At 60.3% G+C, this 24,083-nt stretch overlaps 1 protein-coding gene across 1 annotated transcript; it reads left to right on the top strand.

The window, feature by feature from the left end:
• Window positions 1-5,125: 5,125 nt before the first annotated feature.
• Window positions 5,126-23,801, top strand: CMKLR1 (chemerin chemokine-like receptor 1). Its single transcript, XM_056114469.1, has 2 exons — window positions 5,126-5,189; window positions 22,687-23,801. The coding sequence occupies exon 2, from the start codon at window positions 22,689-22,691 to the stop codon at window positions 23,796-23,798; it is 1,110 nt and encodes a 369-aa protein (XP_055970444.1). The 5' UTR covers window positions 5,126-5,189; window positions 22,687-22,688; the 3' UTR covers window positions 23,799-23,801.
• Window positions 23,802-24,083: the final 282 nt, after the last annotated feature.

The following is a 24,083-nucleotide window of genomic DNA, read 5'->3' as shown; positions in this document are numbered from 1 at the left end:
ACCTTTCAGCACCAATACTGCAAAGGACACAGACATCTTCGAGGCAGAGGGCGGGCTGTTACTGCTGGTCACAGCGAAGACCCCAGATATTCATCAGCGTCTGTTCAGGTCTGGGATCTGGACGTTTCGAGCTCAGAGAGGTTATGGCCCTTCGGGGTTGGACTCTTGGCTCAGTCAGTCTGCACAGCTATGGATGTAAATAGCTCTGAGGGCTTCTGGGGTGATTTTTCCATTTAACTGGGGGGCCGGGGAGGCACTGGATGGAGGCCTGACTGAGGTGTCATTCAGCTGGATTCAAGTCCCCCCGCTTCTGGGCTGGGGAGATAGTTAATGTGCTGAGTGCCGGCTTGCATGTGGGAGGGCCAGTTTGCTTCCCACACTGCATGGTCCCTCAAGCACTGCCGGGAGTGACCTCTGAGCACTGAGCTGGGAGCACTGAGCTGGGAGTGACACTGCTGAGCACTGAGCTGGGAGTGACCGCTGAGTGCTGAGCTGGGAGTGGCTCTGCTACTCTCCAGCCCTGCGGGTCAGAGCCAGTGGATGGGGCGGCAACAGGACCGGCTGGGCGAGGTGGTTTGGATGGCATGAGGATGTCTGGCTCTAGGGCTGAGCCGAGACTTGGCTGCCCGGGGGCGGGGCGGGGGGTGTCCCCGTACCAACAACAGCAATTTCCAGCCCCAAGCAAAGATTTCGAGACTGTTTCTGCCTCCCCCTGGGGAGGCGTTCGAGCGTGGCTCGCGGACCCAGGGAGCACAGCGCTTCTCGGCTCCCTAAAACGGGGTTTCAGGGCTGGCGATGCACGTGCCCCTGGTGGGCTTCTGTCCCACCCCACCCCTCCCATGAGACAGCCCCAGGGAGGAGTCATTCCGTGCTTGGCGCTGCGGGAGCCGGCAGCCGCCACTCTCTTGCCTCAGCGGGCAGCACGTTCCTCCAGCGAGGGCCTCCGGAGCCCGCCTTGATGCTTCTGGCCACGTCGCCAGTTTCTCCATGCTGCTTCTGAGTCTCCTGTGTGTTCGCGCCCTACCCCAAGAAGGCCCCTCACGGGCCGGCTCCTCTAGTCTCTACAGCATCTCTCCTGGGTCCCTCAGGGGGTTCGAGTTTCTCTCCCATGGTGGATTACCCTCCTCTCGATCTGGAATCTTCATTTAATGATTTGCGGGGTAGAGGCAGGCAAACCCACTGGGCAGGGCGTTTGCCTTGCATGTGGCGGACCCAGGTTGGATCCCCGGCATCCCATAAGGGCTACACCACCAGGAGTGATTCCTGAGTGCAGAGCCAGGAGGAAACCCTGAGCATCGCTGGGTGTGACCCCAAAACAAGGAAATAAAAGATTTGGTTGGGGGGGAGGCGGACCAGCCAATTTCAGTTTCGTGTCACTTCTGGGGCCGGAAGGATAGTACAGTGGGTAGGGTGTTTTCTTGCCTTGCACAAGGCCAACCCAAGATCGAAGCCCGGCACCCCATGTGAGGGAAGATGGGCGTATCACCAGGATGGGGTGGAGCGGCGTAAAGGGGACATGGGGTGGACATGGGGCTGGGTGCTGAGCAAAGTGACTGCCCCAAGCAGGACTTGGCTCTAGCGCCAGTCCAGAACCTTCTCTGCTCGAGGAACTGCAGGGATGAAGAAGGCAGAGAAGTGCACTTCGTAACGGACAGGAGCGTCGGAGCTGACTCCAGGGAGGACTTGGCCTGCCTCCTGCCAGGAGCTGGACAGAAACTAAGGATCCTTCGGGGGATCGGCGATGGGTGCGTGGGCGGGCAGGGGTCGCTGGGGGGCCTCCTGTCTTCTCGGCTCTGGGCAGCGGTGTGCCCGTCCCATCTCCAGGGCGGTCCAGAACCCCCTTCCCCCAGAACAGCCTCCCGCTCTCGGCAAAGCCGCCCCCTCCTAGGCATTCACCCCACGCAAGAATCCAGACCATCCACAGCTAATCGAGTTTGCGATTCTGACGTCACCGAGGGCATGTCTGTCTGCGCTTTATCCCCATGGGGGCTGTCTGGTCTCAAAGCTCAGCGTCCTGGAGAAGAGTTTCTTGGGACGGATGGTCTTCCTGTCTGCAAACGGGGCCTCTCTCTTGCCGCGCCCAGGATGGTGGGGAGGAGACAGGGTGTGTGTGTGGGGGGGAGGGAGTGAGGGGAGGTCAGCGTCCCCCCACCCCTGTTGCCTGAGTCAGCCTGAGCCTGGCTGAGGCCTCGGGCAGGACCGGCCACTGCTCTGAGCTTCAGATTCTCCCCCTGGACAGAGGCCCGGGGACGCTGTTATATGGAACCAGGCAGAGGATGGGCAGTTGCTGCAGTCAGTGTGAAGGATTCTGATGATGGGGGTGGGAGGGGACGCAGGACCCTCGTCCTGAGCCGTGAGAGCGAAGCAGAGACAGAGTCGGCACTCACGGGCGGTCCCTGGACTCACCCCCCACCCAGGGGCCCCCTGGCCTAAGGGACTCCCTGTCCGCCCCCCACACTAGAATTAGGGCCTGGGCAAGGGAAGGGGGTCCAGAGGGGGCTGGGCAGGCACTCGTCACCCCCTGGCCTGATCCTGGTGGGCCTGTGAGGGCTCAGGTGTCTCAGGTCGCCCACCTACTGGCTTTTCTCCTTCTGCGCCATGAGTGTCTCCTTCTTGGCTCTCTCTGTGGCCTCCCGGGGCCCGGGCGCAGCAGCACCCCAGTGCACCGCGGGGGGGGGGCTGTTCTCCAGACCCCCTTTCCCGAGCTCCACTTCCTCCTGCCCTGGAAACTGGAGGCCAGGGCGAGTACAGCAGGTCGTAGGGCGTTGGTCGTACATGCCGCCGACCCAAGTTCCATCCCTGGCACCCCCAAGCACCCTCAGGAGTGATCCTGAGCACAGAGCTAGGAGCCAGCCCTGAGCACTGCTTGGGTGTGCCTCCAAGCCCACCAAAACAAAACCCCACGCTCCTCTCCTGTGTGATGGTGATGTCCGGGTCTGGGCACACGTCCCCACGAGGCTGTGTCTTCACATTGTGTGAGAGAACCCTTTCCACACAAGCCTGACCCCCCCCCCCCCCATGTGACTGGACACCAGCTCTGCTTCTGTCTCCCTGAGACCTTCGCATCTAGTGGAGAGAGTATGAACAGAACACTCCTGACTCTGGGGCCCGGGGAGCCGGGGTTCAACGAGTTGGGGTGGGGAGAAGCCAGCCTTGTTCCTGGGGCCTTCCAGATGGCCGGTCACAGCAGCGTTCCCTGGCTCACTCGGACCCGAGGGCAGGAAGTGACTGAGTCAGCTCTGAAGGAGAAGTTCATCCTTCCAACTTCCTCCCTGCTTCTCTGTCCCCCACTCGTCTTACAAGCGCACGGGGTGGAATTGGGCGGACTTGGGGTTTGTTTGCTTGTCGAAGGAAAGTGCTGGCCAGCGGCCAAAATGCCCGCAGGGTGACACGATTGGTGGCCAGCATCTGCCTTGTGGCCCTCCCGCCCACATCCGTGGTGACCTGAGACCTTCGGAGCGCTGGGGCAGAGCAGGTCACCCAAGCTGAGAGCTGGGTCTCGAGGAGGACCCTGGGGGTTTCTGCTTCCCTTCGCTGACCTGGTAAAGCCCTTTCCTTGCTGTGGTCTCCCTTCCTTCCTCCCTCCCTCCCTCCCTCCCTCCCGGGGACAGGTTGGAGGGGTACAGGCTGGGCCGGGTGCTCTGGGGTGATGTGGGAGAGGCCAGGGGGACTCGTTGTCTGGAACTTCCAAAATCTGACCATGTGGCTTTAAGTTCTGAGGCTGTCTAGGTCTGGGACTCAGTCTCCTCTCCTGTAAAATTATGCCCAGTGGGGTGTGGGGGGTGGGGCAGGGACATTTTATTTTGTGTCTTTGCCACCGTTAGTTGTTCAGAGTCTGGAGGGGGGCTGGAGCACTAGCACAGTGGGTAGAGTGTTTGCCTTGCATGTGGCCGACCCGGGTTCGATTTCCAGCATCCCATATGGTCCCCCGAGCACTGCCAGGAGTAACTCCTGAGTGCAGAGCCAGGAGTAACCCCTGTGCATCACCAGGTGTGACCCAAAAAGCGAAAAAAAAAAAGCCTGTAGTGGGGAACAGGGAGCCCAGCTGGGAGATGGGCTTTAGCCTGGAGGCTGGGTGGAGGTTAGCCCCTTGTGCCCAGGACACTGGGTCCCTGTTCCCAGCACCGGGCTGCCCTGAGTGGGACGGTGCCATGCCTGCTCTCTGGCCTCTCTCCCTCACTCTCAGCCTCGCTCTGGGAACTGCAGACCGCTCTGGCTGGCCGGCTTCTCCACAGTGTCCTACGGAACGCTGGGGGTGACATGGGCTGCTTATATCTCTAGGAGGAGCGCACGGTCAGGGGTCTGGGTCTCCCCTGCCAGCCCGGGGTGCTGAGTGAGACTCTGGGTCCCTCCTCATGGCCCCCCACCCTCTTGTTCCCTCCTCCCTCCTTCCGTCCCTCTCAGAGGCTGCCACCTTCTCTGGAGGATGAAATGGACCAACTGCTTCCCAGTGGCCTCAGCCGGGGTCCCAGCGGTGGGGGGCGGCAGGGAGGAGACACACAGCCCTTGGGAGAAGGTGTGATGAGATGATGGGGTGGGTGGCAGGAAGCATCTCACTGCCACTGCACCCAGCGCAGGTGTGCAGGAACGAGCAAATGAGCCCCCACAATAGAGGGGCACCCCACACCCTCTGGGGAACAGGGTGGGAGCATCACCTGAATCTCCCGCTTGCCCTGGGTGGACCCCCCCACCCTCCGAGTGAGTGCTCGCTTTTGCAGTGTTCGCTTCTGATTTTCAGGTGCATGCGTTATTTTGTGGGTGTAGCCAGGTGTGAAGGCACCTGGGTAGGGGGACTCTGTGTGTGGTGCCCCTTAAGCAAGCCTTGGGTTGGATGGGGGGGGGGGGTCCGGGGAGTCTGTGCTGTTGCATTCCAGGCTCTGACTCACTGGGGCAGGCTGGGTGGACACAGGGATTACCAGCCCCTCCTCCTCTCCCCTCCGCTGTGGACGTGACGCCGGGGGCATGCGGGCGTCAGGGAGGGGCGGCCGCCCCATCCTGAGTCTGAACCCGGGCCATTCTCCCCACCCGCCTTCTAAAGGTGTCTGCTCCGCGCCCGCTTCTCGCCTGTGGCCAGGCCACCTCGAGGACCAGGTGAGGTTCGTGTCCTTCTGCAGCCCAAGGTCTGACTCCAGCGGCCCCCAGCAGGAAGAGCCCCTCAAGAACCCAGAGGACCCTTCCTCCAGGAACAAGTAAGTGCTTTTAAAATATGTGCAGCCCAGAGTTGGGGATGGAACCCCGGCCTCACATGCAAAGGCAAGCGCTCTCTACCGCTGAGTCACGTTCCCACCCTGAAGTTCTTTGCTTTCTGCTCAAACAAGCAGATCTTGGGGGCCCCCCAGCTGGGGGTCTTTTATGTGAGTGCCTCATGCCCAAAGCACTTAATTACAGGATCAGCCTGACTCTGGGGGTGGTAGGGGAACCCCCAGACCTCACATCTGCTTCCTGCAGTGAGCTAGCGAGGACTCCAGGGCTCCTCTCCTTTGACTTCGGGGAAGAAAAGCTCCTGAAACTGATGCTGGAGTCAGGCTGGACATCCAGCTCCGTGTTCCTCCGACCTCGCTGGCCCAGGGCTGGCTTGGGGTTCATTATCCCCGCTGTCCTCCTCGGGGGGCCGGTGGGCACCCACAGCTCAGGGTCTGAAAGCGCTGAGAGTTTGCGTCTCAGAGTGGGAGAGATGCATGGAGGGGTTTCTGGAAATGAGCAGCAGAGTTGGCACTGGAAGCAAGGCCTCAGTTTCCCTCCGGGGAACATGCAAGGATAGGACGGGAAAGACAGAAATGCTCAGAGGGGTCCAGTGGCAAATAGGAGGGCGGCCACCCCCAGTCTATGGCGGGGGGATGTCTCTGCTTCCCTTCGCTGACCTAGTAAAGCCCGTCCCTTGCTCCAGACTCCCTCCCTCCCTTCCTGGGACAGGTTGGAGGGGCACAGCCTGGGGTCTGCTCTTCGCCAGCCTGCAGGAAAACGGGAAGAGGGAACTCAGCGCCCCTCGGCCAGGCCCAGCCACTTGGACCCTCCCTGAATTCCAAAGGACTCAACAGGCCATCTGCGCCCGAGACTCCAGCCTCGGGGATTTCAGGAACGGGTCACAATTCTCCAGGAGCTTTGAGACCGTTCCAGACTTTCCCTTCCCTTTCCTTGCCAAACCAAAGGACATGGGCAACTCAAAACCATCCTTGACCGTCCTCCACTCATCCAAAAAGTGACCCGCAAAAACCCATGGCCTATCTTTCTCAGAGAAATGACCGTCTTCACAGAGCTGTGATGCTTCGTGAAGACAGCCAGTTCCGTGTCTGCGCTCACTCATTCTTTCCCTAACTACAGACCCTGGCTCAGCCCAGGGCCAGTGCGGCTGAGAGGGAGAGACGGGACTGGGTGGTCAGCCTATCTGTAGCACCAGCTTCAGGATATTATGACCAGCTGCGGCGGGAGGTGGTGGAGTTCGGGCCTCAGAGGTCTGTGTGGAAGCAGATTTTAGAGGGAAGGGGGAAGCGGACTCTTAGGGGGGTGGCTGGCAGGCTATGGGCTCCAGCCCCCCTCATAGGTCCCCAAACCCACTGTCTTTCTTCCTTTGTTTGTATTTTGGGGGACTCCCCCCTCCTGCCGGTGCTAGTGGGGGGCCACTCTCAGCCCAGTGCTCAGAAGTTGTTCCTGGGGAGAGGGGGGGACGCAGGGGACCAGGAAGTGCTGGGGATGGGGCCCAGGACCCTGCATTGCAGTCTGAACTCAGGCCTTCGGAACCTCCTGTCTTATCTGTAAACTTAAACAAGTAAGGGCTAGGCTTGGGGGGCAGGGGACAGTGAAGACAAGCTGTTCTTATCTTTAGGCTTTGGGACAAGGATAATCGTGCGCGTCTAGCCAGGATTCAAGCTAACAGTAAGAATCCTTTTCACTCTTTGGGCGGGGGGAGGGGGAAGGGGGAGGGGTGGGCACACCCGGCTGTGCTCAGGGCTGACTCCTGGCTCTGCACTCAGGGATCACTCTTTTTTTTAAAATTAATTTTAGTGAAACACCATGAGGTACAGTTGTAGACTTACAAATTTTTGTGCTTGGATTTCGATTATCCGATGATCAAATACCCATCCCTCCACCAGCGCCAATTTTCCACCACCATGGATCCCAGTATCCCTCCAACCCCGCATTCCCCCCATCCCCCCGCCTCTGTGGCAGGAAATTCCCCTTTGTTCTCTCTCTCCTTTTGGGTGTTGTGGTCTGCAAAAGAGGCATGGAGTGGCAATCCTGTTTCGTCTACAATCTACTTTCAACGTGCATCTCCCATCCTGGGAGCATCCTCCAAACACCCTTCATTTGGTGCTTCAGGGCTCACTCTTGGCGGTTCTCTGGGAACCATTTGGGATGCTGGGGATCGAACCTGAGTTGGCCGTGTGCAAGGCAAGAGCCCTACCCAGGGTGGTGTCTCTCTAGCCCCTCATAGTCACTCTTCAGAGTAACCCTAACAGGAACTGTGGCAGAGAACCACCCCGGCCGGGCATTATTCTCAGCACTTTGTAGATCCGTCTCTCACTTAAGCCAAAGATCACTCCTTGAGAGAGCAAAACTTCCTCACTACAGGGAGAGAAACTGAGGCTGAGAATTCCCTCTACATATCCGTGATTGACCCATGTGTAAGGGGCAGGGCTGGGATTCAGCTTCCGGTGCTCTGGCTTCAGAGCAAGCCCTCTTCATCGTGTGAGGAACATACATGGTTTGGGGTTCCAAGTTCCGTCTCCTTTTTTTCCCAGCTGTGTGACCTCAGGATAGTTGCTTGGCTTCTCTGGGCTCCCATTTCTTCACTGGTGGTGGTCATCAGGGCTGGGGGGAGGCTGGAGTGAGCGAAGTGAGGTATGGAAAGGCAGCGGTGATAGCGCCCATGGCTCTAGGCTGGGGTGCTGGAAGCGACAGAGGTTGCTGCTTGTGGCTCTAAGCGGCGGGGGTCCCAGAAATGGGCAAAGGGGCCTCTCTGGGGTTCTCGGCAGGAGGCCCGGAAGCAGTGGGGGAGGGTGGCAAAGGCTGTCATCACAGGGGGGTCTCCGGGGGGCGGGGAGTCGGGAAGACATGAACACCACCAAGAGGCAGGGGAGGACTCTGGGGGTGGGTGGGGCGGGATGAGCACGGGTGGAAGTGCCAGGTATTTTGCCCTGAGGGCTCTCCCACGCCCGATGCCTTCAGCCTACTGTGACCCCCTCGATGACAACCCTGACCTGCCCCACCAGGCACACCCCCTCGCCCTCCCTGCCGCCGCCTCCAGCACCCTGTGTCCCAGCCCTCCTTCCATCCTGCCCCCCCTCCTCTCTCCCTCCCTGCTTCTCCTGGGTACCCGCACAGTGCGCCCCACGACCCTTTTCTGAGCAGACACGGAGGTCTGGAGACGATTTCTGCAGCAGTGTAGCTGGTCATCCCGGAGCAAGTCACCTCACCCCTCTGAACGCGGGTTTCTTACTTTGAACCTCCCGATGCTACTGTGGAAGTTTGGGCCATGGCATGTGTATGCCTCACACACCGTCGGCACTCTGATTTACTGAACCAATTTTAGGGTGCATCCAGTGCGTCACGCACTATTTAAGGTGCCAGGGATGTAGCTGCGAGCGGGCCGAAGTCTCTGCCCCCAGTAAATGTCAGCTCTGATTAGTGCCTCTATTTAGAACACATTTATGATTCACGCCTCCTCCCTCCACTTCCCCAGGTTGTGCACCAGCCTCAGGGCCAGGCCCATGGCTGCTTCGGGAGGGGAAGAAAAGGTCTCCAGTTGGGGGTGATGTTGGCGCTTCGGTTTCCTTGCAAGCTTTATTGCATCTGCAGGGGCCTTTCATTCCAAACGGACTGGGGGCGATCTGTGGGAGGCAAAGCCTTTCTCCCAGCCACCCCTGGGTGGGGGGCAGGCACTCTGGTGAGGTCCCACGTCGAAGGGTGGGCGCCAGAGCCGGGACTGCCGTGTGGGAGTCAGGATTCTCTCTGTTACGGGAGAGGGAATTCCGACTCGAACTGGATAAAGCGGCGAAAGACCATCATTGGCTGGAGAACTTTATATCCAGGGCTCGCGTGGGGTTCCCTGTGGTTGGTCGTTCTCCGCCTCCAGCTCTGCTTCCTTCAGTGCAGGTCTCCTTCCGCTGAACTCTGCCATGGGTGGTAGTTCACGGCAGATCTTCCGTTTGTCTGTTTTCTTTTTGGGTCACACCCGCCGATGCACAGGGGTTATTACTCCGGGCTCTGCACTCAAGAATTACTCCTGGCAGTGCTCAGGGGACCCGATGGGATGCTGGGAGTCGAACCAGGGTTGTCAGCGTGTAAGGCAAAGCCCCCCCCCCCCACCCCCCCCCACCCCCGTGCTGTGGCTCCAGTCCCTCAGGCAAATCTTTTTTTTTTTCCCCTTTATTTTATTTTATTTATTTTAAAGTTGTAGATTTATAATTTTTTGTGCTTTGGTTTCAATTATACAATGATCAGATACCCATCCCTCCACAGTGCCCATTTTCCACCACCATGGATAATATCCCTCCCACCCCCATCCCCCCATCCCCCCTGTCTCTGTGGCAGGGCAATCCCCCCCTCAGGCAAATCTTAACAGAGATTTTAACTCAGCAGCAGGCCCCATCGCCTCTCCCGGAGTTTCAACAAGACTCCCAGGGAAGCCTCTCATTGGGCCCCTGTAGGTCACGTGCCCAATTCCCAAAGAAGTGATTGGTGCCAGAGGATGAGGTCTTTTCATTGACCAGACTTGAGCAGGGGGTGGGGCCAGGCCTTTCCAGGTTCCTCCCACTGGCCGGGGAAGGGGTGGCTTCCCATGGAGAGATGGGCTGTTTGGTGGATGAATGAATGGCCCTGCTCCTGGGTCACTGGGAATAAGGGTCCTTGCATTCCGGGGCTCTGCTCATCCAAAGCTTGGGGTTTGCTGAGGGCCACCAGGAAGCGGCCGCCCTCTTTCTCTGGGAGAAAGGCCAGCATTCCTGCTGTTTCAGGAGGGATGCAGACCCACCTATGTCTGAGTTTTGTTTGAATTCCTTTCTGGGACCATACACCAGGAGGAGGACAGGGCCCAGGCCCTGCACCGTGCCACCCACCTGACCAAGTCCTTCCTGCTGCCTGCTGCCTGGAGCAGCCCGAAGGAGTGCTAGAAGGAAAGGCCAAGAAACAAGCGGGGAGGAATAAAAGAGTGGGTGGGGAACTGGAGCTGGTCTAAATCCTAGTCCAGTCGTTTCTGTGTGGCCCCAGGCAGGTGGCCTGACCTCTCTGTGCCTTAATATCTTCTGTCAAAAGAGAACAATTATACCGACTGTATTGTACGGCATTCCTGCCATCCTGGTGGTACTGGCTGGTTGAGTCTGGTGCGTTCCACAATTTCAGTCATCAAGTCTTGGGCTGCTGTGGCAAAAACTAACATAAATGGGAATTGGCATATAAAATTGTGTTGTATTCAGTGGTTTCAGTTTTCTTATTTGCATAGGTCAAAGTCATTGACCAATTAATCCACTAGTGGGCTCTTACTGATTTATTTTCTGATCATTCTCTTTGCCAGATCTTAAGTTTTGTTGGAATAAGCAATATGAAGTAAATTTGTTATGTGCCTATGGGGGCAGGCTGGGATTGGGAGGTAGACAGGGAGTATTGGTGAAGGGAAGGTCACTCCTGGTGTTGGAATACTAAATGCTTGAACCAACTGTGTAATGAACAGCTTTGTCAATCATGGTGTTTTTATTTTACTTATTTATTTATTTTGCTTTTGGGGTCACACCTGGCGATGCTCAGGGGTTACTCCTGGTTCTGCACTCAGGAGTTACTCCTGGCGGTGCTCGGGGGACCATATGGGATGCTGGGAATCAAACCCCGGGTCAGCCGCGTGCAAGGCAAGCGCCCTACCCGCTGTGCTATCACTCCAGCCCATCATGGTGTTTTTAATAAAAATTAAATTAAAAAAAAAAACACCATAAACTATAGAGCTTATAAAAAAAAAAGAAGGGAAGGGCCAGAGCAATAGGACAGTGGGTGGGATGTTTGCCTTGCACTCGGCCAACAGGAATTCGATCCCTGGCACCCCGTATGGTCTCCCGAGCATGCTAGCAGTGATCCACGAATGCAGAGCCAGGGCTAAGTCCCGAGCACCACCGGGTGGGGCCAAAACCCAAACACCAAACCAACCAAAGGAAATTCCTTGCAGTTCCGGTGGCTGGGAAACCCAAGATCAAGCCGTGGCAGATTTGGTGGCCTCTGGGTTCCGTGACTGTCGTCCTCTGGGGCCTTCACTAGGTGGCCCAGGAGTCCTCTGAGCCGGCACCTTCCTGGAGCTACCCAGGACCCCACCACTCCCAAAGGCCCCACCCTCCAATCGCATCACTGTATCATTGTGTTTGAGCAGCGGCTGGTAACATTGTGAAACTTGTTACTGTGTTTCACTGGGAGCTTGCCAGGTTTTCCCCAATAGCATCACTTAAGGATAAAGATCCCCGGGCAGGTTTTGTCCCTTTGGGGGTGGACCAGCAGTACTCAGGGCTTACTGCTGCCTCTGTGCTCAGGGGTCACTCCTGGCGGGCTCGGGGACTGTCTCTCCAGCCCCAGATTTTGTCTGGATGACAACAGGGAGGAGTGGTGAGAAGCAGAGCCTCAGGGCCTCCTTCTCCCATGCGGGGAGGGGTGTGCCTCTCTGGAATCCGAAACTCAGGCCCCAGAGACTGTTCCTTCACCTCATCCAAGTCCATCTTCCAGGGGGGCTCTACGAACTCCCCCCGCCCCCCCCCCCACGCTTGTAAGCTGCTGTTTCTGGATGCCCCAGGGCCCCTACCTGACTCCCCACCCCTTGGTGACCAGGTTTCCTGGAGGCCTGGCCTGGCTGGGTCTCACCTCTCACCAGCTTCTCCCACAAAGGCCCCTTGGGCTCTCTCTGTGAGGCGGGGCCAACACCTTCCTCTGAGCACTGGCAGTTGCGGTGGAAATGGTTCTGGAGGGGAGTTTGACCTTGTAGCCCTAGGGGGGAATCCTCAAGGAACCGGGGCTGGGCACCTCAGCTCTGGTGGGGCTCCCTGGCCCTGAGGGGTCGGGGAGGGGAGGAAGGAGCCTCACCTGGGTCATCAGGCCCTTTCCAGGCTCCTGTCAGCAGCCCCTGCCCCCCATGCCACCCCCAGGGTAGCCAGAGGGGTTAAAGTGGGAGCATGTTAGGAAGACAGAGCACCCCCTGCACGAGACCTCCCATGGCCCCCAGTGGCCCTCAGAATCGAGTTGGTATGGGGGTGGCCTCCCACTCTGGACCTGTCTCCTGTCCTTCTCCCTCTGTCATGCCTCAGGGCCTTTGCACACACACTTCCTGCTGAGGAAGCCCTCCTCTGCCCACAGCTTCCTGTCAAAGCCAACCCCTCAAGGCTCTGCTCGGAAGCCACCTCTTCCAGGAAGTGCCCCTTGGTTTCCTTGGCCACCTTCCACCTGTCTTGAACAGGGCCAGGATGGCAAGCCCAGCAATGTCCCAGGGCCCTGGGTAGGTGTCCTCCTGTTCACAGAGAGATGCACGCTCTCTTCTCCAAGCCCGGGACTTGGGGCCCACCCCCAACCCCCGCAGAGCTCTCTGCTGGGAAAAGCAGCCCCCACGTCCACTGTGGACTTTTCCTCCTGCCGTTTGATTTTTCTGGAACGTCGCGCCACGCCTCCACGGAACCGTCATGTCTCTGCCCTCTGACCACTGCCAGCGCGTTCAGTCTCCCTCTCAGCCCTGGGACCCAGGGGTGGCCGACACCCCTGCTTTTCTGATGGGGAGACGAGGGCCCAGAGAGGGGTGGGGGCATGCCCGCCTCACCTGGATGCCGGGGGCAGAGCAGGGATTCGAACCCAGACAGCCGGGCGGCCACGCGCTCGCTTCCAGACTTTCTCCCCAGGGTCTTGTCCATCTCTCCCTGGTCATGGCCCAGCTCCCGAGGGAAGGGGTGTGACCCTCCACCCCGGCCCGGTGCACCCCAGCTGTGGACGCAGCAGCTGGAAGGGTCCGAGAACCCGAGTGAGGGACCCGGATGCTGGAGGCTTCCCTCCAGCCCGGGGCCGGACCGTCTTGCCGGAAGCGTCTCAGACTCCCAGGGGCTTGAGTCAGCGTGTCTGGGGCCTCCTGTCCCTCCCATCAGGCCTCTGAGGTCCTCTGAGCTCTCCCAGGCTCAGGTGCCAAACCACACGCCGGGAACCCTGGGCGTGCCGAGCTCACCTCCCCCCAGGAGGGGCCGGGAAGGAGAACATTCGGGCCAGAGTCAGGAAGCTTCCAGAACAAGCCGGCCTGGAGCCAGCGGAGCAAGGGGCCCAGGCGGGGCTGCCCTGGGCAGATGTGCAGGAGCGAGGAGCCAGACACGTCAGCTTCCTCTCGGCCCCGGGGGAGCCATGGCCCATGTTTTCCCACCAAATCGGCAACCGGGACAGATACCAAGCCCGTCCTTGGCCTGGCGTCTCTGATCCCTTGCTGGAGGCTCAGAGAAGGGCAGTAGCCTGGACCAGGTCACACAGGAGGCAGGGCTGGAGCGGGTGCTGAAATCTTGACCTGCGGGATGGATAGCAGGGTTCCAGGGGTCCCTTCCCACGAGGGGAAGCCGGATGCTCTGCTTCCGGGGGCACCTGGCATTGCCAGGGATGCTCGGCAGGGCTGGCCCGCCCGTCGGGTCCTTTTCCTTCATCCTGTGGCCCCTGTGTCCTCCCCAAGTCTCAGAGGCGGAACTCAGGTGTGGCTGCCACACCGCCCCCACTGGAAGCCCCCCACTGCGAGGGGGCCCGAGAGCTCGATCCTGGAGTTGGGTCGAGTGGAAAAACGCTTTGCCGAGGCACGTGCAGAGGCCGGGGGAGCCGGGGAGGGAGGGTCAGGCTGGAGGTGGCCGTGGCCAGCGCGTCCTCTCCGTCTGTGGCCACATCTGGCCTGAGGGGCGGCGCGGGGGAGGGCAGCCCTGGCCGCACCCGGCCGTGTTCTCCGCTCCCAAGCTTCTCCCTGCTCTACAGAGGGGCCCCCAGCTCGCCTTGGAAATGCTCCCCAGTGGCCCCTGTGCCCCGAAGGGGCTGGGGCTGGTCACGGGCGTCTCCGTGTCCTGCCGTGGGCTCCACAGAAGATCCGCCTCTCTGGGCAAGTCTGGCCCTGGCCCTTCTAACCCTCTTCCTGGGCAGACTGGACTCCCGTTCCCAGGCGCCATCCTCGCTGCGGCTCGGGCGGAGGCCTGGCAAGGGGTGGGGTCCAGCTAGAGGCAACCCAGGGCTCCCCGCGTGTCTCCCTACTAAGGCGTGCACGCGGCTCAGCCTGTACACAGCCCTTGCACACAGCCCAGGCTGCCTGCCATGGCCCCTGCACGTGGTCTCAGCACATAGCCCCTGCACACAGTCGGGCCCCCTGCCCCGCCCCGACCCAGACTTCTCTGGGACTCAGGGAGAAGCAGAGGCAGTGTCAGGGTGGCCCTCGTGGCCAAAGGGGGACACTTTGCTGGCCTGGATTTCAGAGCCCCAGGCCAGGACCATGATGCCTGCATCTGGGTGCCCCGTCCCCGTTGTGGGTGAGTCTTGCGGAACACAGTGGACATGAGCTGCAGGCACAGTGGACACAAGTGGACTCCTCTCAGGGAGGCAGCGACCACCCGTGCAGGCCTGTCCGGCTACATCCTGACCCAACTACGTCAGGGCCCGCCCGGGCAGCGCCCCCGCCGGGCCTCCCTGGAAGGCCCTGTGTACACACTCGGGGATTATTTGCGTGAGCGGCTCCAGGCTGGCTTCAAGGGATTAAGTGACTTCAAGGGATTAGGCGTCTGGGCTCCCAGACCAGTGGGCTGCAGCCAGGGCCCAGCTGTTTGTGGGGGCTGCCCAGGCTGCCTGCCCTCTGCCCAGCGGCCAAGGACGCCGAGGAGGACTTGGTGGGGACGGTGCCGCCTGCCGGGTGTCCAGTAAAATGGCAGGATGGGGCCGGGGTGGGGGTGGGGACAGGGAGATGACCCAAAGGCTCGGTGTGTGAGAGCCCTGGGCTCCATCCCCGCCCCCCAAGCACGACCCTGGGCAACCCCCATCTCCCATGAAACCCCGCAAACAAAAGCAAAGGCTCAGCTTGTGAAGAAACAGACCCTCACTCCCTCTTTCAGCCGGCCGTGCTGCTGAGCTAGGGTTCCAGCCCGAGCTGGGGGCCGGCTGCTCAGGTCTCCTGGACCAGCGTGTTCTAGGGCCCGAGACGCCGCCGACGCTTCAGGCTGGAGAGGCGGTGTGCTTCGATTTTGTGGCCGTTCCCCGTCTTTGCATCATTGTCGCTTTGATTTCAGGTCTACAGCCTAACAGACCCACGACTGGGCCTGCTGTGTCAGGCTGACCCCCAGATCCTGGTTTCGCTCTGAGGCCCTCGACTGACCCCTTACCTCCCATTCCTCCCCGTTCCTCTTCTCTTCCGTGGCCGCTTGTTGACTCTCTATTTTCTATCGTCCTTGGACTTTCACAATTTTTAATAGAATCCCAAAGTATTTTCTAATTCTTTCCAGAATTTGCTTTGGTCTTGTTCTCTCTGGGGACCATATGCAGTGCCAGGGGGCCCGGGTCGGCTGTACGCTAGGCAAGTCCCCAAGCCCTAAACTGCCGCTCCAGCCTGTTTTCTCGGGTTCCTTGTGAGTGGGTCGGACAGCACCGGCCTCTCTCCTGCAGCCGAACCTTCTTGGCAGGGTTGCAGCATGTGGGGCACCGTTTTTCGCATGAGGATGTGACCCCCTTTAAGAGCTTCCTCAAATTCTGTGTGTGCTCCTGAGTGAGAGACAAAAAGAAGACCGTGCGTGTGTCAGGGAGCCTGGAGATTGTTACTGTCCACGTTCACTGCATCAGGCCAGCAGTTCGATGCTCCGGGCTGCTGGAGCCACACCAAGGGAGCTCGGAGCCCAGGTGGTGCCGGGGACCGGAAGCGGGCCTCTCGCGGGCTCCAGCTCTTTGAACTGCCTCTCAGATCCGGACATTCGGAATCTTATTAATTGTCCCCTACGTGAGGGAAAACATTCTCTCCAGGGACTAGGTCAGGTTGAAAATGGAATTCTGGGGATGTGGAGTGGTGAGGCGGCCTCTTGCCAAGGCTGGGGCCTCTCCGGACGAGAAGAAAGGTGCTGACAGACAGGGGGCGTGGGAGGGCAGCCCCGAGAGGCCAGTTTCTCCCTGAGGGTCATGCGGGAAGCGAGGCCACGCCCAAGAGGGAGCTCAGGCGTGGGGGACGGGAAAGGGGTACACGGCAGAGGGACGGAACAGCAGCAGGGGCTCAGCTTTCAGACCCCAGACCAAGGGGCCAAGGAGCTCATGACTTTCACACTCGAGGCGGGGGTGGGAGCCTGGGGAATCAGCCCCCACCAGGACACAAGAGTCTAACTCAGCTGGAGGTCAGAGGTCAGAGGGCAAGGGGTAAACTGACATTGTCCCTATAGATCAGGGGCCCGAGGAGTAGTACATACGGAGGGCGCTGGCCTTGCCTGCGACCAGCCCCAGTTGGACCCCCGCAGCCCCGGTGGTCCCGAGCCCACCAGGTTGGTCTGCAGAGCCATCGCTGGGAGTCCTCTCCCAGCCCCCCAGAACGGAAATTGAGAAGTTGGGGGCTGGAGCAATAGCCCCGCTGGGAGGGCGTTTGCCTTGCACACGGCTGACCCGGGTTCGATTCCCAGCATCCCGTAGGGTCCCCTGAGCACCGCCAGGGGGGATTCCTGAGTGCAGAGCCAGGAGGAACCCCTGAGCATCGCCGGGTGTGACCCAAAAAGAAAAAAACAAAAAGAAAAGAAATCGAGAAATTGTTCCTACGGGTGAACCTGGTGTAGAGCAGAGAAGCAGCTTGGGCCAGGACGCCCCGGAGAGGCCCGGAGTTCTAAGGCAGATGCAGATGGTGGCGGGTGGTTTGGAGGGACGTTTGGGGCTCTGGCCAGCACCCCCGGGCCCCGGGCGTGAAACCCCTCCACGCTGCCCCTCCCCACTCACTTCCCCCATCCTGGCCGGGCCCTTCACCCGAATGGGCCACGCCAGACCCAAAGCCAACTGGTCTCCCGGCCCCACGGCATGAGTCAGAGCCGGCCCGGCGTGGGCGAGGCCCTGGAGGAAACTCCCCGACAGACACGGAGCTAATTCTGTCCTGGGGCTGCTGCCAGGCGTGCAGCTGGAACATCTGTGGGGGTGTGTGGTTTCGGGGTTCCCGGAGAGCGGAGGGTCGAGGAATTGTAATCCCTCCATATGTGTTGAAGAATCTGGGCGTGTGTGTGTGTGTATGTGTGTGAGTGTGTGTGAGTGTGAGTGTATGTGAGAGAGAATGTGTGTATAAGACTGTGTGAGAGTATGTGTTAGTGTGTGTGAAAGTGTGTGAGTGTGAGTGTGTGTTAGTGTGTGTGAGTGTGTGAGTGCATATGTGTGAGTGTGTGAATGTGTGTGAGTCTGTATGTGTGTGAGTGAGTGTGAATCTACGTGCGTGAGTGTGTGTGAGTGTGTGTGTTTGTGTGTGAGTGTGAGAGTGTGAGTGTATGTGAATGTATGTGTGAGTGTGTGAATGTTTGTGTCTGTATGTGTGTGAGTGTAAGTCTGTATGTGTGTGAGTGTGTGTGAGTCTGTGTGTGTGAGTGTGAGTCTGTATGTGTGTGAGTCTGTGTGAGTCTGTGTGTGCGTTTGTGTGTGTGAGTGTGAGTGTATATGTGAGTGTGTGTGAGTGTATATGTGAGTGTGAGTATCTGTGAGTGTGTGAATGTTTGTGAGTCTGTATGCATGTGAGTGTGTGTGAGTGGCTGTGAGCGGGTGTGAGTGTGTGTGTGAGTGTGTTTGTGTGAGTATATGTGTGAGTGTGTGAATGTGTGTGAGTGTGTGAGTATATGTGTGAGTGTGTGAATGTGTGTGAGTGTGTGTGTGAGTCTGTACGTGTGTGAGTGTGAGTGGCTGTGAGTGGGTGAGTATGTGAGTGTGTGTGAGAGAATGTCTATGTGTGTGTGTGTGTGTGTGAGTACATGTGTGAGTGTGTGAATGTGTGTGTGTGTGAGTCTGTAAGTGTGTGAGTGAGTGTGTGAGTGGCTGTGAGTGTGTGTGAGAGAGAGTATGTCTGTGTGTGTGTGTGTGTGTGTGTGTGTGTGTGTGTGCGTGTCTGTGAAGAACCTCCTTTCGTCCGCCCCGGAGGATGAGTTCAAGCTGTGGGCCGACCTGCAAAGATGAGGATGTGCGGGGGGGGGGCGGGGGGGGCTGGAGGAGTGGTGAGGGGGGACCCCACAGGGGCAGAGGCTGGGATCTTGGGCGAGGTGAAGGAGCCAGACCTGGGTTCCAGTCCTGGCCATGTGACCTGGGCTTGCCCCCTCTCTCCGAGCACGCCTCCCTTGGCCGGTCTCTGGGGAGAGCAGCAGCGGGCAGGGGGTGGGCAGCGCAGGCTGAGCTCCAGGCCTCGGGAGGGCACAGGGCCCGCAGGCCCATCCCGGGTCCCTTTCTGGGCGCTGGGGGAAGGGCCTCTCCCGGGACCTCGGTTTTCCCAGCTAAAACAGGATCCTCCTCCTGGGGGGCCCATCCTCAGCCTTTCAGAGGTTGGAGGAGAAGAAGGGGCTGGTTTTGGGGACGGGCGGGGGAGTGGGGATCTGGGCCAAGGCAGAGGGGCGGGTTTCCAGTTTCCTCAGCCCGTTCCCACGCCCACGGGCCCTGATAAGGCCCGCGCAGGGAGCACCCGCCACTCTGGCCAGAGGTGGGCCTGGGGAGCGAGAGGGGGGGCTGACGCGGGAGGGAGGAGCTGCTGGGTCCCAGGGGTGGGGCCGAGGGGGAGGGGGATGGAGGAGCAGGGGGTGCTCCCCCAGGGGCAGCCGGGACCAGACAGTGCGAGGGACCCCAACGGACGCCCAGATGAGGAAGAGGGGGGACAACGCTCAGTCGGGCTCCGCCTGTCAAACGTGCCGGCCAGCCCTGCTCCCTGCTCGCTGGGGTTCTGAGGCCGTCACACAGAGACCACAGGCTTCTAGAATATTCTGAGGAGGCAGGTGAGGAGGGCAGCCTTGCAGGCTCCAGCCCGGTCTGAGCTTCCTCCTCCGTCCAAAGGGGCCGTTCGGACTTGGGGGTGGGTGGGGGTGGGGTACCTGGGCTTCCGACTCGCTCCTTCGCCTCCCTCCACCTCAGTTTCCCCTCTGGCCTTGGGAAGCAGTAAGGGTGTCGGCCAGGCTTGTTTCATAAAGGGTTTTGCTCTCTGGGGGCACCGGGTGTGACCTTGACCCCACCCGTCCCCCATCACGGTCTGCCATGGGGGACAGGTGGTCTGAGGGGGCAGGGGGCTGGACTGACTGCGCTGTCTTCTCCCTGGGGGCGGGGCTGGCCGAGGGGGTCCTGGCAACCACAGTCCCCTCTGAGCACATGCTAGTCCCCTCCCCGGAGCCCCCCGAGTTCCCTGCCCACCTCACCGTAGCCTCCCCAAGCAAACGCTCCCTACCCGACCCTGACCGGTGTGACTCAGCAGAGTCTCATGCCGACAGCACATCTGGGCAGTGGCCATGGACGAGCGCCGGCCACGTGCAAGGCAAATGCCCTCCCGCTGTGCCATGGCTCTAGCCCTCCCCTGCCCCCGTCCAAGGCTTCTAAGCACCGTGAGCATGTGTGGTCCCCTTCCCCCGGTCGGGTGTTCAGTGACCTCCAGCCCCCAGCGCCCAGGGCCCTGGCTTGGCCTGCACACAGGTCTCTGGCAGCCTCTCGCTCGGCACAGTTTCCCACTAGGGGCTCTCACTGCAAGACTGGGCGAGGCTGGGACGCAACCCACACCCTGTACCCAGGCTGGCTGGGAGGCCGTTGACACTCTGCCTCTGGGAACGTGACCTCCATTGTTCCCTGCGCCCTGGCCCCCGGCCAGGACATCTCCCTGGGACTTTGGGGCTGCCCTGGCCCTCCTCCCCTTCCTCAACCTCCTCCTCCACCCCTTGACTTTTTTTTTCCCTGGAACTTTTCCCTAATAAATCAAGAACTTGAAGTTTGCCTCTGGAGTACGGAAGTAAAGACCCCACCACTGTCTTGCAAATGCTGACAGGGCTGCAAGGCTCACGGAGGTTCGTGGAACCCAAAATGACCCTCAACTACTGACCCCCGGGGGTTGCAGCGACAGTGTGTGACCAGTTGTGACTTCATCTGTGTTTCTCGGCTCATCACTTTGGCAAGGGGTTGGGTTTGGGGGTGTCCCTGCCATCCCCCAGTCCCAAGTGCTTGTGCTGATATCCTGAGAACAGGGCTGCATTTTCCTGACCTTGAGCCTCTAAAGAGGGGGTGGGGGGGTGGTGAGATGGTCAGGACGACCCCAACCCTGTGGGGGGAGCCTGGGACAGGCCCCCGCAACTGTCTCCACACAAGAGGGTCACCACCTCTGAGTTCTGATACCCAAAGCGCGTCTTTTAAAATTTGGTTTTGGGGCTGGAGCGATAGCACAGCGGGTAGGGCGTTTGCCTTGCACACAGCCGACCAGGGTTCAATCCCCAGCATCCCATATGGTCCCCCGAGCACTACCAGGAGTGATTCCTGAGTGCACGAGCCAGGAGGAACCCCTGTGCATCGCTGGGTGTGACCCAAAAAAGCAAAAAAAAAATTGGCTTTGGCTTTGGGGGCCATACCTGGTGATGCTCTTGGCTCACTCCTGTCTCTGCACTCAGGAATTCCTCCTGGCGGTGCTCGGGGGACCCTATAGGATGCAGGGGATCCAACCCGGGTCAGCTGTGTGCAAGGCAAGTGGGCTACCCGCTGTGCTATCGCTCCAGACCCCAAAGTGCATCTTTAATGCTTTGGTCCTGTCCTCCCCAGCCTTCCCGGGAAGCAGGCGGGCCCAAAGATGAGCTTTTCTGTGTGCAGGTTGCACAACCGAGGTCCAGTAAGTGGGCAGGGGGTAGTAGCAAGCAGCCCAGGTGACAAGCATGATCCCCACCCTGCTCCCAGTCCCCCAGTCCCCCTCTATGAACTGACCCCAGAGGGAGACCAGCTGTGGAGAGGCCGGACCCGGGAGCCCCCGAGCTGACTCTGGGATGAGTGAGGGTCACAGGAGGAACCCGGGAGCCCTGCCCGGACAGCTCATTATTCCCCTCAACTCCCTGGGGGGACGGGGGCAGGAAGGGGGGTGTGGCTGGCCCTGGACACGCCTGCCTGCCTGCCTGCCTGCCTGGCTGCGATGGCGCCCAGCTGTTGGCAGACTGTCCTCCCCGCGTGCCCCTGACCGTCGCCAGATGGCTGTGCAAGCAGAGTGGTGAGTGTCTGGAGAGGCCCCAGGAGACGGGAGCGTGAGGCCGAGGCCCGAGCGGTTGGGGGAAGAGGGGCCCCGGGGCCGCGGGCAGGGTGGGGAGATGCTCTCCAGTCCAGCGGACACAGAGCCAGAGCACACACCCGTCGCACCGACCTGCAGCCTTCCCGGCTGGAGGGACAGCCACGTCCAGCCCCGTGCCCGGGACCCCCCAGCATGGCGTGTGGGCAGCCACGTGATGCTCATGGACCCCGCCCCCTCCCCCCCGCCCGCCTCACCAAACTGAAACACTGCAACCCTAGGGAAGTCGAAGTTGTTGGAGACAGAAGGATGGACAGAAGCACAGCAGACCCCTGTGTCTGCACAGGGTGGGGGGGCTGATGCCTTTGATGGGCCGCTGCATGCCCCCCGTGGCGACGGAAAGGGGAGATGGGGGCGCCCGGCGGGGGGGCAGAGCTTCAGCGGACAAGGTGGGGGCAGCCCCATTTCTCAGTGCTGTGCCCACGCTGAATCCTCCAGGACGCTTCTCCCTGGGCAGGGCGTCTCAGGCAGGGCACCCCCAGGGGCGCTGAGAGATGGACAGGCTGAGTGCAGGCATTGCGCATGGAGGCCTGGGACCTCCCGCCACCACACACACACACACACACACACACACACACACACACACACACACACTGCACTGCCTCCAGACTCCCCAGGGGTCCGTGCCCCCGGCAAGTCCTGGCAGCTGTGCCTTGTGGCAGTGCTGTGTCCCCACCCGAGGCACCGCGTGCAGTCTTCATGACGCCCCAAGGCGGGCGGCTACACGTGGTCTCGGGACAACCGGCTCTAGCTGTAGGGTTGGGGCAAGAGACTCATGCTTTCTGGGCCTCGGTGTCCTCTGCAAAATGGGCTTCTTGACCTCCTCACCGCTTGGGGCTGTTGCGAGGATCAGGCGTTAGTGGCACCTGTTGGGGTGCTGGTTTGAGAAATAAAATGGCAGCGTAGAAAGTGGGAGAAACTTCACACTGGTCTGACTCCGTTCAGGGCCTGTGGGTGGTGGGGACGGGGGGTTGCTCCTCCCCTCGCCCCCCATCCCCCCTCTCTCCTCCCACCTCTTCCCCTCTTTTCCTCCTCTTCTTCCTCCTCCTCCTCCTCCTCCTCCTCCTCCCCTTCCTCCTCCTCCTCCCCTTCCTCCTCTTCCTCATTCTCTTCCTCCTTCTCTTCCTCCTTCTCTTCCTCCACCTCTTCCTCCTCCTCCTCCTCCTTTTTCTCCTTCTCTTCCTCCTTCTCTTCCTCCACCTCTTCCTCCTCCTCCTCCTCCTTTTTCTCCTTCTCTTCCTCCTTCTCTTCCTCCACTTCTTCCTCCTCCTTCTCCTCCTCCTCCTTTTCTCCTTCTCTTCCTCCACCTCTTCCTCCTCCTTCTCCTCCTCCCCCTTTTCTCCTTCTCTTCCTCCTCTTCTTCTTCTTCCTCCTCCTCTCCTCCTCCATTGTTGGTCTTGGTGCTCAGCCTTTCAGCTAGTTCCAGTCCAGTGCCCGCTAACGGCCCCTTTCTCTACTCACAGAGATGGAGGAAGATTATCAGAACAACTCGACTGAGTATTACGACACGGACTATGACGACGCCATCTTGGTACTGGAGGACATGTCCCCCCGCGAAGGCAGGGCGGCCAGGATCTTCCTGGTGGTCATCTACAGCCTCATCTGCTTCCTGGGCATCCTGGGCAACGGCGTGGTCATCGTCATCGCCACGTTCAAGATGAAGCGGACGGTGAACACCGTGTGGTTCCTCAACCTGGCGGTGGCCGACTTCCTGTTCAACCTCTTCCTGCCGCTGCACATCGCATACACGGCCCTCGACTACCACTGGGTCTTCGGCACGGCCATGTGCAAGATCAGCAACTTCCTGGTCATCCACAACATGTACACCAGCGTCTTCCTGCTCACGGCCATCAGCTTTGACCGCTGCGTCTCGGTGCTGCTGCCGGTGTGGGCCCAGAACCACCGCAGCGTGCGGCTGGCCTATACCGCCTGCCTGCTCATCTGGGTCCTGGCCTTCTTCCTCAGCTCCCCGTCCCTCGTCTTCCGGGACACGGCCCTGATGCACGGGAGGGTCTCCTGCTTCAACAACTTCAGCCTGTCGGCCGCCCCCGCCCCCCCGGGGCTTGGCCACGCCGCCCCCGGCACCGTGGGGTTCAGCCGACAACTGGTGGTGACCGTCACGCGCTTCCTCTGCGGCTTCCTGGTCCCCGTCCTCATCATCTCCGTCTGCTACGCCACCATCGTCTGCAAGCTGCGCCGGAACCGCCTGGCGAAGAACAAGAAGCCCTTTAAGATCATCGTCACCATCATCGTCACTTTCTTCCTCTGCTGGTGCCCCTACCACACGCTCTACCTCCTGGAGCTGCACCACCGCGCCCTGCCCGGCCTGGTCTTCAGCCTGGGCCTGCCGCTGGCCACCGCCATCGCCATGGCCAACAGCTGCGTGAACCCCATCCTCTACGTCTTCATGGGGCAGGACTTCAAGAAGTTCAAGGTGGCCCTCCTCTCCCGCCTGGTCAACGCGCTGAGCGAGGACACCGGCCACTCCTCCTACCCCAGCCACCGGAGCTTCACCAAGATGTCCTCCGTGAACGAGCGGTCCTCCGTGAACGAGCGAGAGACCGGCGTGCTCTGAGCCGCCCCCGGGAAGCCCCCCCCTGCAGAAGACACCCCCCACCCACCACGTTCCCGGGCGCCAACGCTGAGCCCTCTCGGGAGCACGGCGGAATGTCTCCTCCCGGGCCCGATGTGCTCTTCACTGGGTGGGGGCTGAACAGTGCTGGGCCCGGGTGGGCAGAGCTGAGACCCCCTTTTCTTGGGCACGACAGACAGAGCACGCCTCGTCCGGGTTGCCCTGGGCCGGCGCCTCACGCCTCGTAAAGATTTGCCTTCGACCGATGCAAAGCCAACCACGGAGGAC

The sequence above is a fragment of the Sorex fumeus genome, unplaced genomic scaffold (assembly GCF_029834395.1).
Source record: "Sorex fumeus unplaced genomic scaffold, SorFum_2.1 ptg000025l, whole genome shotgun sequence".
In the NCBI taxonomy this organism is placed as follows: domain Eukaryota; kingdom Metazoa; phylum Chordata; class Mammalia; order Eulipotyphla; family Soricidae; genus Sorex; species Sorex fumeus.
The sequence above is the reverse complement of the archived record's forward strand: the minus strand, read 5'-3'. Positions and strand labels throughout refer to the sequence as shown.